This window comes from Maylandia zebra, linkage group LG7 (assembly GCF_041146795.1).
Source record: "Maylandia zebra isolate NMK-2024a linkage group LG7, Mzebra_GT3a, whole genome shotgun sequence".
Taxonomy (NCBI): Eukaryota; Metazoa; Chordata; class Actinopteri; order Cichliformes; family Cichlidae; genus Maylandia; species Maylandia zebra.
The window spans coordinates 34,620,661-34,634,624 of NC_135173.1; the positions used below are offsets into that span (position 1 = coordinate 34,620,661).

General features: G+C 39.4%; 1 protein-coding gene across 3 annotated transcripts in view; it reads right to left on the minus strand.

Moving 5' to 3' along the window:
* Positions 1 to 13,964, minus strand: part of sh3bp2 (SH3-domain binding protein 2) — an 86,791-nt gene that overhangs the window by 17,558 nt on the left and 55,269 nt on the right. For 2 of the 3 annotated variants that reach the window (XM_004538504.6, XM_004538503.6), the window contains exon 1: positions 2,304 to 2,662. The exons of the other annotated variant lie outside the window; for it this stretch is intronic. In XM_004538504.6, the coding sequence (XP_004538561.2) occupies positions 2,304 to 2,407 (104 nt within the window). In that variant the 5' untranslated portion in view covers positions 2,408 to 2,662. Of the gene's footprint in view, positions 1 to 2,303; positions 2,663 to 13,964 lie in introns of those variants that run through there. 3 annotated transcript variants of the gene reach the window in all.

Below are 13,964 nucleotides of genomic sequence, written 5' to 3' on the forward strand. Positions count from 1 at the left end.
TACATGCACTAATCCTTTCTGTCATCGTTGTATTTTTACTCAGTTGTATATAGTATTTGTATTTGTATTCTATTTTTATCTTATTGTATATTTATTTTATTTTATTCTACTGTATATAGTATTTTATTTTATTCTATTCTGTACAGTTGTGTACTGTATTTATTCTTATTGTATTCTAATTTTTGCCTCATAACTTTTGCACTGTCCACTTCCTGCTGTGACAAAACAAATTTCCCACGTGTGGGACTAATAAAGGTTATCTTATCTTATCTTATCTTAATACATTAATAATATATATTGCATCTTGGATTTCTAATTATGTTAGGATATTTATTGGTTATTTAAGTTAAGTTATTTAAGAGGAAGTTTTGTCTTAATGTCATTATGCTTGCATAATGTCGACAAAGAGTCGCAAATCTTGAATTCCTAATCCCGATAGAGCACTGAAGCAAGTTATACTTATTATAGCACAGATTATTTTTTTGTTTTTTTGCACCACCACCTGTGTTTGGAAACCAAATCAAGCTCTGCTGGTAACCTTAAATTAAAACACGTTCCCTTCAAAATCATTTCTGTTGGTCTCACAGATGCTTTCTGTCTGTCCTGAATGAGAACATGTGTTTTGGAAACGTTGTGTACTTGTGTACATTGTAGTTAACTTCAGCTGTGGGGTACTGAACTGCTTTTTGTTTCTTATAGTTTTACGATAATGTTGGTTTGTCAAATGTTCCTATGTCCCCCCTGTTACGAATAAAGTTTCCTTTGGCGTTGGAGCCACAGCTATGGCGGCCGCAGAGCGAGAACAGTTTCATTTCCTGCGAAGCTCGTGTTAGAAGGCTGGAGATATGGTGGGCGCAGATGTCCGTGTCCTGAGGTTGTAGTTTTAGTCAGGATGGTTACTTTCACAAAAAAAACTACTCAGCTAGCCTCAGGAGAAACCTCCCTTTTGAGAAAAATGCACCCAGGTTGTATGTTAAAAATGCTAAGTTGAGAGTGACACACCTGTCTCACTATTGCCATAACCAGGTGCATCAAAAAACATGTGTTTTTGAGGTTTTGTGAATTTTAAAACACCAAAAACAGATGACTGCATTTTTTGCTTGTTTTGCAATGTTCAACCTCTAGACATCTCAGATGCAAAAATAACTGCTCAGGTCTCCAAGAAGTGAAATTATGAAAATGAAGAACTTGCTCTCCCCAATCTCCTTACAAAACTTACTAACAGAGAAGCAGGTAAAATGCTTTCATACATTAATATATCACTCTTCAAATAATGCCACTCACTGTGGACCTTTCATCTTGAATTAGCATCTATCTGTCAAAAATGTGACTCAGTTTTTTGGAACTTGGAAGTGGTTTTTTTTTCTTGCTGTTTACATCCTGGACACGTATCCACAGCTTCAGTGGGTAAAGTCTGTCATTCACCTTGTGAAATATACCTACTAAAGCTCAGCGCGTTCTAAAATAAGACATGACCTAATGTGCCGTGTACTGTCATGGTATTTTGTAACTTGGTTACATCATATCTAGTCTCACTGCTCCTGAGTGCAAACATACGCTCTCTCACATCTTTTCTTTTTGCTTTACTGGAAAAAATATTACATCAGTGCTAATTTTTTTATTCCTGATTGTTTTATTTATTAATTAAAACATCTTGTTTGTCCAGTATTTACTTGATACTCTTGCCATGCTGGTTTTTTTTTTTGACTGCACGGGGACAAGGAGTGCTAAAAGTGCAATATGTACTACTTTCACTCCCTCATAAATATCGCTCGAAATAAGCCAAGTTAATGTCCGTTTTATTGAAAAGTTGTAAAATTCATCTGTTTCAAATGCAGTGTGAAAAATGTAGATGTTCGCTTTTGACTTTCCGACTTCTAAACAAGATTTTAACTTTTCTCAGTACTTTAGTCTGAAATGTTGCACTTCACTTAGGAAATCTTAAATTTGCTGTTTACACATTTCAGACAGCAGAGAACGCAAGTTCAAATTCCATTAGTTAGATTATTGTGACAACCAGATCAAACAGCAGCCAGTAAAGATGGTACAAACCTCACTCTTACTTGCGTGGTTTTGCACACCTGAGACCACCGATGATACTCAAGATCATTCAAAAGAACCACTAAATACCAGATATCTGCCACTTGATAAACACAAAAACCAATTAATGAGATAGTCACTACCTCAAACGAGTCTCAGAGCTGATCACCAAACTCAGGCTGGTGAGGACGTGTTCAGTGAAAAAATAAAGATACCAGAAAAGCTGTGTCAGACCCAGCAGTGAGGATAATGTCTGAACTTACATGATGTCCCTTTGTTCCCGAATACACATCCTGGTGCTTGGTTTGGAGCTCCGTGCAAACGACTTCTTCTTCTTTACCGAAGGAGCAGACATGTCGGCGGACATGACAGCGGCAGTACAGGATAATATACCACCATAATTTTCAACCCACGTGGAGAGACGGATATACGGTTGAATGGACTCAAAGTAGAAAGAATCGAGTCAGATTCAAAATCATAAGAGTTGTTATGGGTGGAAGCATGAAAACAGAATGCAGATGAATGGAACTGGAGAAAGGTGTTAACGAAGAAAGAAAAAACAAAAAATAATGAAAGAAATGGATAGATGAGCAGAGAGAACAATCAGCTGTGTCGATTAGGAAGTCTGTTGATGATCTGAACCCCTGATACTCCACCAAGCGTTTCCTGAGGGGGGCTCCTCCTTTAGCTCTGGCACTTCATTGGCTGACTGCTTTCAGCATGTTCCTTCCTGCTTCCTCAAAGACAGCATGCGATAGGCTGCCGCTTGTAGCCCACACTTCTGCAAACACATAGCTCACACACTTGGACACCCAGCTCCTGTGAAAGAAGCCTGGGGACTTTCCGTCGCACAGGACTGGAACAATTCAGAGGTCAAGCACATGGACGCAGACACACAAATGCATCTGAAAACACACACTGAAACAGAGCCGTTCCTCTGTGAGGTTACAGGTGATACTTTCTAGTGTGTAGTAATTCTAAGAGACCCTAACTTCCTTTTGACTCTTAAAACCGACCTGTGGGCACTTTATAAAAGACTAAGAAGGCCTAAATAAAACAGATAAGCTTAGGCAGAAAGCTTGAAGAACGAGTGTTCTATGAGTGTTGCAGTGCATAAATTTGTCACTGATAATGTCTTTCAACTCAGTTTTAATGATGTAGAATAGCTGTGGCAAACATAAGGCCCAGGGGACTAATACTGGGCCGACAGAGACTGGAATCCAGTCTAATAGACGTTTTTTTAAAAAGTGAAGGAGGGCATAAATTTTGATCTTTAAAAATACGGGTCAACAACAACAAAAAGGTTATTCTCTGTGAATTGACTGTGTGCACGTTAGCATATGCTACTTCCAATGCGGAAACTCCTGTGGGGAGCTTTGTTTCCGGTGTCCTATTCGGGCCCTGTTTACGGTCCAAAACAAGTTAAGCAAATGAATGAATCAAGCGGCGATTTGCATTTCTATAGATGTCTTGGGCATTTACCCAATATGTCTGTAAATGATGTTCATCGACTTGTCGATATTTTTCCCCCGCGCCTCAGAGAAAAAGAGAAAAGAGATTCAAATGTTATATTTCTCAGCTGTCCCTCGTTTATCGCAGGTGTTATGTTCTAGAAATAACCAGCGATAGGTGAAATCAAGTAGCCAATTTTATTTTTTGACGAAGCAAAACATTTCGTGGACATACAGTACTGCACTTCAGAGTCACACTGCTAGCGATCGATGCAGCGATTCTGTACTGTACAGGAGAGACGTCACGGAGGAGATCGTCTGCAGCGATCAGGATGCAGGACACAATGTGACGTAAAAAAAAAAATAAGCATGCAAACTTGCACTAAAAAATCCGTGAAACAGCGAGGTGAAAGGTGAACCGCGTTATAGCGAGGGACCGCTGTAATTTTTAAGGTAAGTCACAACATACCCTTCGTAAATACTAATGTATAGAAACCGTTACCAGCAATCATTCATTTTTTGTGTGGCTTTTTTCACGGTTTGTTAACATGCTGTGTAGGTGTGTACTTGACTAGCTGATCTCGACATAATGGGGGAAACATCTGGTTTGACTATTCTTCACCTGTAGTTTGAATGCTGAACATTTGCCTGTTTAAATCATAAGACCAGTCACTATACAGAGATGTGCTTCTGAATGTGGACGATGTGTCTTGTGCTGGAGTGATGCAGTTCTGCTTGTGTTGAGTGATGTAAACAACTGATTGATCTAAACTCTTTAGACGTCAAAATTGATCATTAGATTTTTTATGACACAACAGTGGCGAGTGTTCCCACTTTCTGCTCTTTGTAACTTAACGCGATCTTTCCGTTTTCGAGTTTTGGACATGATTTTGGAGTATATGTTCGCAGTAGCGATTGACCGCAAAGTAAAGCTACCGGAAATGTACAACCCCACATCCGGTCTCAAACCAGGAAGTTAGCATTTTCTCGTGCACAGGGTCTCTTAGACTGGGCAACAAGCTACCAGAACTATTTCTTTATTTTACACAGGTATTTCTCCAAGAGTCGTGCTGACAGATCGTTTTTTCTATTTACTGTTGAGTATATATCCATAGTGTTGCAATTGCACTGCAAAATGAGTCTGACATCCCTGATCTAGACCCCAAAATATTATACAGAGACAATAAACCAGTCAATCAGACATGGCTTAGAGTACATCAGCAAAAACTTGGTGATGGTGGGGACGAGATTGCCACTAGAAGCCAATGCGCTACAACCGACTGGGAAGTGAGGGAAAAGATGAGCGGAAAGAGAAGCACAGAGAATCTGACAGTGAAACACAAAATACTGGTGAGAGTGAGAAAAGAGATCTTTGGAGGAAAAAGGCTCAGTGCATCATGGGAAGTCCCCCGAGCAGCCGGAGCTTGTAGCACTGAAGCTACAGGGTGGTTCAGGGTCAGTTGATCCAGCCCTAACTTTTAGTTTGAAGCTTAAAACTAGAGCAGGCATCTCTATCCTAAACCCAGACTTTCTCAGTCTCACTTTGCTTCCTCAATACGTTCTCGTGCTTATTGTGTTCACAAATTTTAAAGACTAACATAAAAACAATAGTCTATATTTTAGTTTAGTTTGAATTTTCTTTATTTTTTTACAAGGCTGGGTTGAGCCTTGTATTTTAGTTCACTAAAATAACTTTTATATCGTAGGCTACAGAAGTCTGGAAAGTTCACCTCTTTTTAAATCCACAAACCCCACCAGACGACAGCTCTCTGACTTCTTTTCCCCCCCCAACATACTACCGTGAACACACAGGAAGCACCATGATGTCTAAAACCACCATACTCCTCCTGTACACTACTTGGAAGTGAGTTCATATTGCAAAAAGAACTGAACTATTTAAGTCATTCCTCTAAAAAATGACTAGCCCTGTATCAGTTTCTCTTTAAACATTTTTCCTTTACGTCTCGTATCAGTTGTACATTTCCTAGTTTTGTATTAGCATTTGTGTTTCCACTATCAGCTTTCCCTCCTCTTCTGTCCCCTTTTCTGTCATTACTTCAAGCTGCCACAAGTCACTTACAAGTACCGGTATATTAGGCTGGGCTCAATCAAGGGTTCAGTGAGTTGTTCTGTAATATATCTGAATACAAAAATGTGAGAAAATAAAAACCCACTAGAGTGTGTCATATCACTTGGGTGAGGTTTGTTGGGTGTTGATTCAGGACCAAACATGAGCCTGTGTACTCTGAAGCATGTTAGTGTATTTGTTACCCACTGCAATTCACACTGGCACAGGAGATTTGCATTATTGATGTGCAGCCGACAAATCTGCAGTAACTGTGTCTGACGCTATCATGTCAGTATGGATCAAACTTTCTGAGGAACGCTTCCAGCAAAGGGAACTCCAACCCTGTACTACTTTGGTATACCTAATAAAGTGTCCTGCAAGTGAATGTATCAGGTTGCACTTTGTGATTAGGTTAGGATGCTCCTTACATGTATCATGGCCATATCTGCCCATCATAGCAGCTGCATCAGTTGCAAATCGAACACGTAGCAAGCAGCTTGTTAGCACGATGTCAAAGTGATAAGCCCCAGAGCAAGACTGTAAATCAACGAGTTAAAGAAGAGGTCACACTATGTTGGGGAATTTTTGTCTTTTTTTATGAGGATGCTATAAAATATGATCTTAATCTATTCCTCTACCAGACACTGAAATAGGTTTGCTATCAAAGCTGTCATACACCCTAAAAAGAGGAAGCTAAAAATAATGCCACTCCTTGTGTAATGTCTGTACTATTGTCAAGTTCCCACCCCAAAAAGGGGCGGCTAAGGTTATGCGGTCATCATATCAGTTAGTCTGAAGTCTCAGATGATCAACTGTTTATGCACACAGATGATGAGGCCATCTGCTGACAGAAAAAAAACAAAAAAACCCACTCCTTTTCACACAAGTTGGATCACAGCTAGTAAAACAATTTGCATGTTTTTATATTTTATATATATATATATATGCTTCAGAACTTCCTTTTTCACTGTAAGTCTAATCCAGAGACAGTTGTTAGTACATGCGGGGGTATAAATGAGCAAGAAATTGTTTATGTATACCCAGATCATCTAAAGTGTGAACATATTTGGTACAAAACAGCTTTCATGTTGCTGCTGAAGTTTAACCAAGGGGACTGTACTGTACAGTCGTGTGCTGGTTGGCAGCTTTGAGGTGTGATGTCTGCACCACTTCTTTGAACGTAACGTTAGAAAAGGCCTTCTGTGAAATGGACACTTAAGGTGCTACTTAATGCTGAAAGTGCCATTTCAGGTGTAAAAACATGTATTTCCTTGTATTTGTGTAATCTGCATAGCTCTCCTCCTCAATGAACAGAGTGGACAAATTGCAGTGACAGTGCTGTTGCTTTATAGTGAAAAACAAAATATTAAACTTGAAACAAAAGGACGAATTACACTGAATATGAAAGTATGTACACCAAACCTCTTAATCTTTGAATTCAGGTGTTTTCAGTCTCATTGCCACAGCAATCCAGCATCTAGCCATTCAGTCGGCCTATACAAACATTAGTGACAGGCCATGTAAAATTACAGAGCAGGGCCTCTTAAATGTGTAAATGTCACCAACGCTCTGCTGACCCAGTAACTGCTTTGAGCTTTAAGCCTCCCTGAGATTAAAATCAGCACAAAAACTGTGCACTGGGACCTTTATGGTCTGGGTTTCAATGGCTGAGCACTCTTGTATCACGTGATATTAACATTTCCATGTCAATATCACAAATAACATCTGAAATTTTTTGTTATTGTTCCTTTTTTTTTCTTCTGGCAATGTATCTCAAGCAGTGAAAATCGAATATCTGCTGATGTTGGTTTCCAACCTTGTTACCATGTTTGTCTAGACAAAAAAATACACAGTGTATATCAATAAAGATTTTCAACTCAAAGAGGATCAGCAAGATCTGATGTATGATGTAAGTGTTCCTTATTCTGTTCCTTCCTAATATGTCAATAAAGCCTCAGCTAATTTAGTTTGTACCTCTGGTTAAGTGCAGCTGCTATTTTCAGATCTCTTCCTAAAAGTTCTTTTCATACCACTTATGCTGACCGTGCTGTGATTTTGCCACAGACCACAATTCATGTTTTATACTGACACCAACGTTTTATACATTAAGGGTGCAGATTTCAGGAGTTTTCAGTTAAAGAGGCCACAGTTAGAAGGCTGCATGCCAGGGGATTTGTTTTTTACCCTAAAAGGGGGAACACTGTGAAACACGGACTACTGATGTAGTGCCCCAAAGCATCTGAGGAAGAACATTCAGAAGAAATACTCTGATGTGGTGCATACCAGCATGCTCAAAATGCCTCATCACCAGTTCTTCCACTTTATTTAAATAAAAGTCAAGTCAAAATATCGAGCGCTGACCTGCCAGTTGTTTCCCTTTTCCAGGAAGTTAGCTAAGCATTAAATTTAGGCATTAAATTTGCTATAAGCAATTTATGACCAGTGCCTTTAAAAGCCCTATGCACACCTTTATAGGAAGATACTGGTTTAACTAGAATACGAGCAATAAATAAAAATGAAGATTGAAAAAGTGACAGGATTTTTTTGCTGCATTAGTTTCAGACCTTCACTGATGTACCAAGCATGCAGGTTAACCACACAACCTGCAGCAGCATGTAACAGCTGACCAAACTCACTGTACGGTATGAGCCAAACAGAAGGACTTGCAAGGCTGTAGCAGTACTGTTGCTCACTGTGAAAGGCATGTGGTGACATTTTATATTCGTGCAAGTGGGGACTGCTGGTCCCTGTTGCACTGAGTCTGAAACCACGAGGGCTTTGCTTGACAGCAAAAAACACAACTGAAATGGGTCAAAGCAAAACTCACAAAGGAAAACAACCAATGAAACTTGAGGATGGCTGCTGCTTTTACTGTATCTGAGTCAGACAATGACTAGTGACCTATACTTGATACCAGTGTAAAGTACTGATGATGTCACCAGTGGTTCAGAAAGGTGATTAGAACCAGTTCTTGTCATGCTGGCGCTGCACGACACTTCTCAGCCAAAACTACAAAAAAGGAATCCTCTGCTAACCTGGTTAGCCAGTTACCTATTCCTAACCTTATTCTGCCTTATCTAGTATATATGGAAAGGATATGTAAGCCCATTTACTGTGCTGTGTAAATTTAACTGTAAAGGGAAAGCTAAAAGAAAATATATCTGTTATATTCTTAAATAATATGTTAACTGTCAAGCGACCAAGTGGTTTCGCAACTGGACAAGTGTGGCCACGCTATCATTTTTTTTCAATGTCTCTATTGGTGTTTACCATACATATACAGTGGGGCAAAAAAGTATTTAGTCAGCCACCGATTGTGCAAGTTCTACAATAGGCAAGCAGCTTGGTGTGAAAGAATCAACTGTGGGAGCAATCATCAGAAAATGGAAGACATACAAGACCACTGATAATCTCCCTCCATCTGGGGCTCCACGCAAGATCTCATCCCGTGGGGTCAAAATGATCATGAGAACGGTGAGCAAAGATCCCAGAACCACACGGGGGGACCTGGTGAATGACCTGCAGAGAGCTGGGACCAAAGTAACAAAGGTCACCATCAGTAACACACTACAACGGCAGGGAATCAAATCCCGCAGTGCCAGACGTGTTCCGCTGCTGAAGCCAGTGCATGTCCAGGCCCGTCTGAAGTTTGCCAGAGAGCACATGGATGATACAGCAGAGGATTGGGAGAATGTCATGTGGTCAGATGAAACCAAAGTAGAACTTTTTGGTATAAACTCAACTCGTCGTGTTTGGAGGAAGAAGAATACTGAGTTGCATCCCAAGAACACCATACCTACTGTGAAGCATGGGGGTGGAAACATCATGCTATGGGGCTGTTTTTCTGCCAAGGGGACAGGACGACTGATCCGTGTTAAGGACAGAATGAATGGGGCCATGTATCGTGAGATTTTGAGCCAAAACCTCCTTCCATCAGTGAGAACTTTGAAGATGAAACGAGGCTGGGTCTTCCAACATGACAATGATCCAAAACACACCGCCCGGGCAACAAAGGAGTGGCTCCGTAAGAAGCATTTGAAAGTCCTGGAGTGGCCTAGCCAGTCTCCAGACCTCAACCCCATAGAAAATCTGTGGCGGGAGTTGAAAGTCCGTGTTGCTCGGCGACAGCCCCAAAACATCACTGCTCTGGAGAAGATCTGCATGGAGGAATGGGCCAAAATACTAGCTACTGTGTGTGCAAACCTGGTAAAGACCTATAGTAAACGTTTGACCTCTGTTATTGCCAACAAAGGTTATGTTACAAAGTATTGAGTTGTATTTTTGTTATTGACCAAATACTTATTTTCCACCCTGATTTACCAATAAATTCTTTACAAATCCTACCATGTGGATTCATGGATTTTTTTTTCACATTCTGTCTCTCACAGTTGAAGTGTACCTCTGGTGCAAATTACTGACCTCTGTCATCATTTTAGGTGGGGGAACTTGCACAATCGGTGGCTGACTAAATACTTTTTTGCCCCACTGTATGTTTCCTCATCTATGACAGATATTCCAACATGATCTATGGTTTACAAATATGGTTTTCAAGATTTCTGGAACTTGAGCTATTTCCATCATCACTTTGGGGCCTTAAGTGTGACTCAGGGATCCTAGAGCTGTAAGTCATGGGTCACTGTGCTAAATTCCAATACACCGAATAATAATTGGAAAATTACAATAAAATCAAAGTCTATAATGTTTAAAATATACATATATTTACATTCAACAATTATATTAGCCACGCTAATGCGCCAACCCCTGTGAAAAAAAGAATAAATACATTTTTTTTAAGAGAAATAGACTGAACTATGTCATGTTAAAAAACTCAGTGGAAAATGGATGTAGTGTTGCATTGTAGATAATGATGGACATATAATGAAAAACATCTTCTGACTGTAAACGTACTGCATTGTCGCTTGAGTTTGACTATAGAGACAACAGCGGTGGTTAAACTACGTGTACCATAGTGCATTACCCTTTATCACAGATATCACACATTTACAAAGCTCTGCTGCTAAAGCTCAAACTCCCTCTCATTCATATCTTGTAACTACAGTTTATGACCCAGTAGATCCAGTTAAACACAGAAGGAGGAGCTAAAGGTGACAGACTGACTGACTTGGTCTGCAAAACCTATGATGAAATATGTATGTTCAGTGCCAGAATACCACTGCTGCAGAAACAGCCCTGAAGAGCAAAAAAGATGGACAAAAATCTGATCCTTTTTGAAGGTTATGCAGCAGATTAACTGTAGCAATAAACAAATTAATCGATAGAAACATTCTTGTTAGAAAGAATCTTAAGAAAATATTCTATTATTTTAAGTCACATATGGCTAGACTGTGGTTTTACATGACTCCACATAAAGCAGCACTTTAAACACTGTCATTCAAAGCGTAAAGACATTTTATAACATTTTCTAACCCAGACTATTCTATAAAAACTCAGAAAAGACTTAAAAACTGAACCACGCTTTGCTTTAACCCCACTGTGGCACTACCACCCGCACAGTTAGCATGGCTTCAAACAGACATGGGAGTAAACAGTAAACTGACTTAATATTAACAGGAGAGTAAATGATGGATCAAACATGCAGCTTTAGTTACATCTCAGTAGGACTGGGAAATATGAGTCATTGCAGAAACGCTTATGAGGATGTTTTCTGTTCTGTAAGGGAAATGGCTACAGAATATTAATAATATGATTCTGGGCTAAAGCACTTCTGTCTTACTGTAATTTGTGTAAGCAGATGCTACACATTAGCACGTAGTGTTTTTATTTTTGGTACAGGCTGCATAAAGGCTGCACAAAGTTAAATCAAGAGTCTGTGTCAAATTACTTCACACGGCTACGTGCATGTTCCTGTATTTTAAGTTAGAACAAGTAAAACTTCACCAACATTTGTATTTATTATCAGTTTGAACAGGTTTTGGTGGAAAGCACGGAAACAGTCTGTTCGGACCGAAGAAGATGGATTGCTTTTACATGCAGTGCATGCATGTAATAAGAATATTTTCTTCTTCCTGCTCCTTTTCACATATGGTTGTAGTGCTTTATTGATAGAAAGTGTAGTTGGTTTGTTTGATCTGTTGTACCAAGTGTGAAATAAATAAATAAATGAAATGAAATGCATGGCAGCATGTTAAAATACTCTACTGGAGGCTAAAGTTAGCTGCTAGGTTAGTGATTTTTGAGGCTAAATGCCGAGACGTAATCATGAGCAATATGACAATACAATATAGTATGTTAGCACCAAAAAAGGAAGTGTTTCAGGGCTGTTATTGAACTGTATGTCATTCAAGATTTAGCACTGTTCAGAGCCACACGAGTTCAATTATTACAGAAAGTGTATCAATGTGCCTCTGTGGAACTATGGAACTAATCGAGCCTCTATGTTGCTTGTGTTAATAAGAAATTATGTCTTTGGCAAGGCTACAGAAAGGAATGTCTTTATCATAGCACCTATAAATGAAAAATATAAAGCAGTTGTTGAGCTAACTAGCTATCTTTCATACAGTTGGTATGAATACATTAAAAAGTCTTTATACTACAAGTATTTCTGGACTTTTGATCTCTAAATACTATAAGAATCATGGCTCTTGGGGGCTATTAGAACAGCGTAGTCAACAGTCTGAGGCACAAATCTTAAAATATCTTGTTCCTCTATTTGTTAACTATGACTGCTCCAAGTTAAACAACACAATACACAAAATATAATTCATAATTATTTTTTTTAATGTAACTTCTGCCTTGAAAATTTCAGATCTTCAACTGTTGTCAAAGAACCAGATACTTTGTAACTAATCTAAGCTCCAAAAGTGGCCTTGTTTATGGGATAAATAGAGGCATCCCACCTTCACAATTATGACCTACAGACATATGAAACCAACCTTGAAACAAAAACTTCAGTCATTAGTCAGTGAATTGTTAATTTGGGCAACAGAAAATTGTACAATTTAAAAGACATACCACGGTAGAAATTCTCTGCAAGATGTGAAGCCTCACACTTTGCTGCATGCTTGTATGTGTATAGAAACTCACCACCTTCACAATTTTGACCTATAGACTAAATTTAAGTATAGTGAGAATACATGCATGCATTTACCTTGAATTTCTGGTGTTGCGTTGATGTTTATTTATGTAGCTCTATTCAGAGATACATAGAGCCAAAAAGACCAAGCAGCAGTTAGGGTTAGGGTTAAAACACTGACTCATTGAAAAGTTATCTTGAAGAGGAAAGGGAACAACAGTAGAGTTTGACATTTAGAGGAAGAAATACAAAAAAAACCAAAAAAACTCCCCCATCAAAGATAGGCTAAGCAACAAACGTGATCTTGACCTTGAATGGAAGTTGGGTGAAGCCTTATTAGGTTATCACCGAGTGTAAATCCCATTTTCCATTAGTACCTATTCGGATCGGCTCATCATCTCTGTGGTTTTCTGTTAGGTCATAGTATCTGGTACCAAGTACTTTTTTAGTGCCTACTCTGCCAGGGATCCAAGCGATCCAAGGCATCAACAGACTGCATGCCATGATTGGCTGGTCAGTGGCATCACTTGATGAGTCATCAGTGCATCTCCTTCCCGAAAATCAAAATCACCATTTTTGAAACGCAGCAATGAGGGAAATGGCAACAAAAAACAAGTCAGTGATCCCTGAGTTTGGCAATAAGCCACAGACCAAGAAGAAGGTATAATCGTTACCTCGCCGTCCACCTTTGTTGTGCCATTCATGCTGCATACTAATTACGTCATGAGACGCTAGGCCGCATTGCTGTAACGACCTCATGCGCATTAGGTGGCCCTCAACTGTAACAGAAAACAAGTCGAGGGGAGTTGTACCGCCTCCTGTCGCGTTGAACAAAGCTGAGTAGGTACCAATGGAAAAGGACTTAAGTTTAATTAATTTCTGACCAATGTTTTAGGAGGAAACACTGGTTACATTTTGCAACCTTGTGGATGGACAGACAACAGACGCATTGCCAGGGACTGAGCTCATAATGTCTATGGCTGGATGAGCTAAAAATGAATCACAAACAGTAGATACAGTGGAATTTCGGCTTTTTTGAACACTCAGTTTCACTTCACTATAAGAATTTCTTTGAATATTTTAACTTCTTTGTGTCAGAGGCTTTGCTAAAAGACAAACCTTAGCCCAAATATGAACATGTGTAGCCCATAAAAAACAGCTGTTCCATATATTTTTGATACTGGCACCTAGTGACAGCAGACAACAACAAAGCTCTTAACAGCATCGACAGACAGTATAAAAGATTAATGTAGCTTTGAAATGAAGCCATTGTGGAAGTGCCATTCTTTTTAATCACCAGCTTTTGCAGCCACACGCGTGGTTGCAAAAAGACTTTGTCCCTATAGAAGTCAATGCAAAATCGACCCTTAGG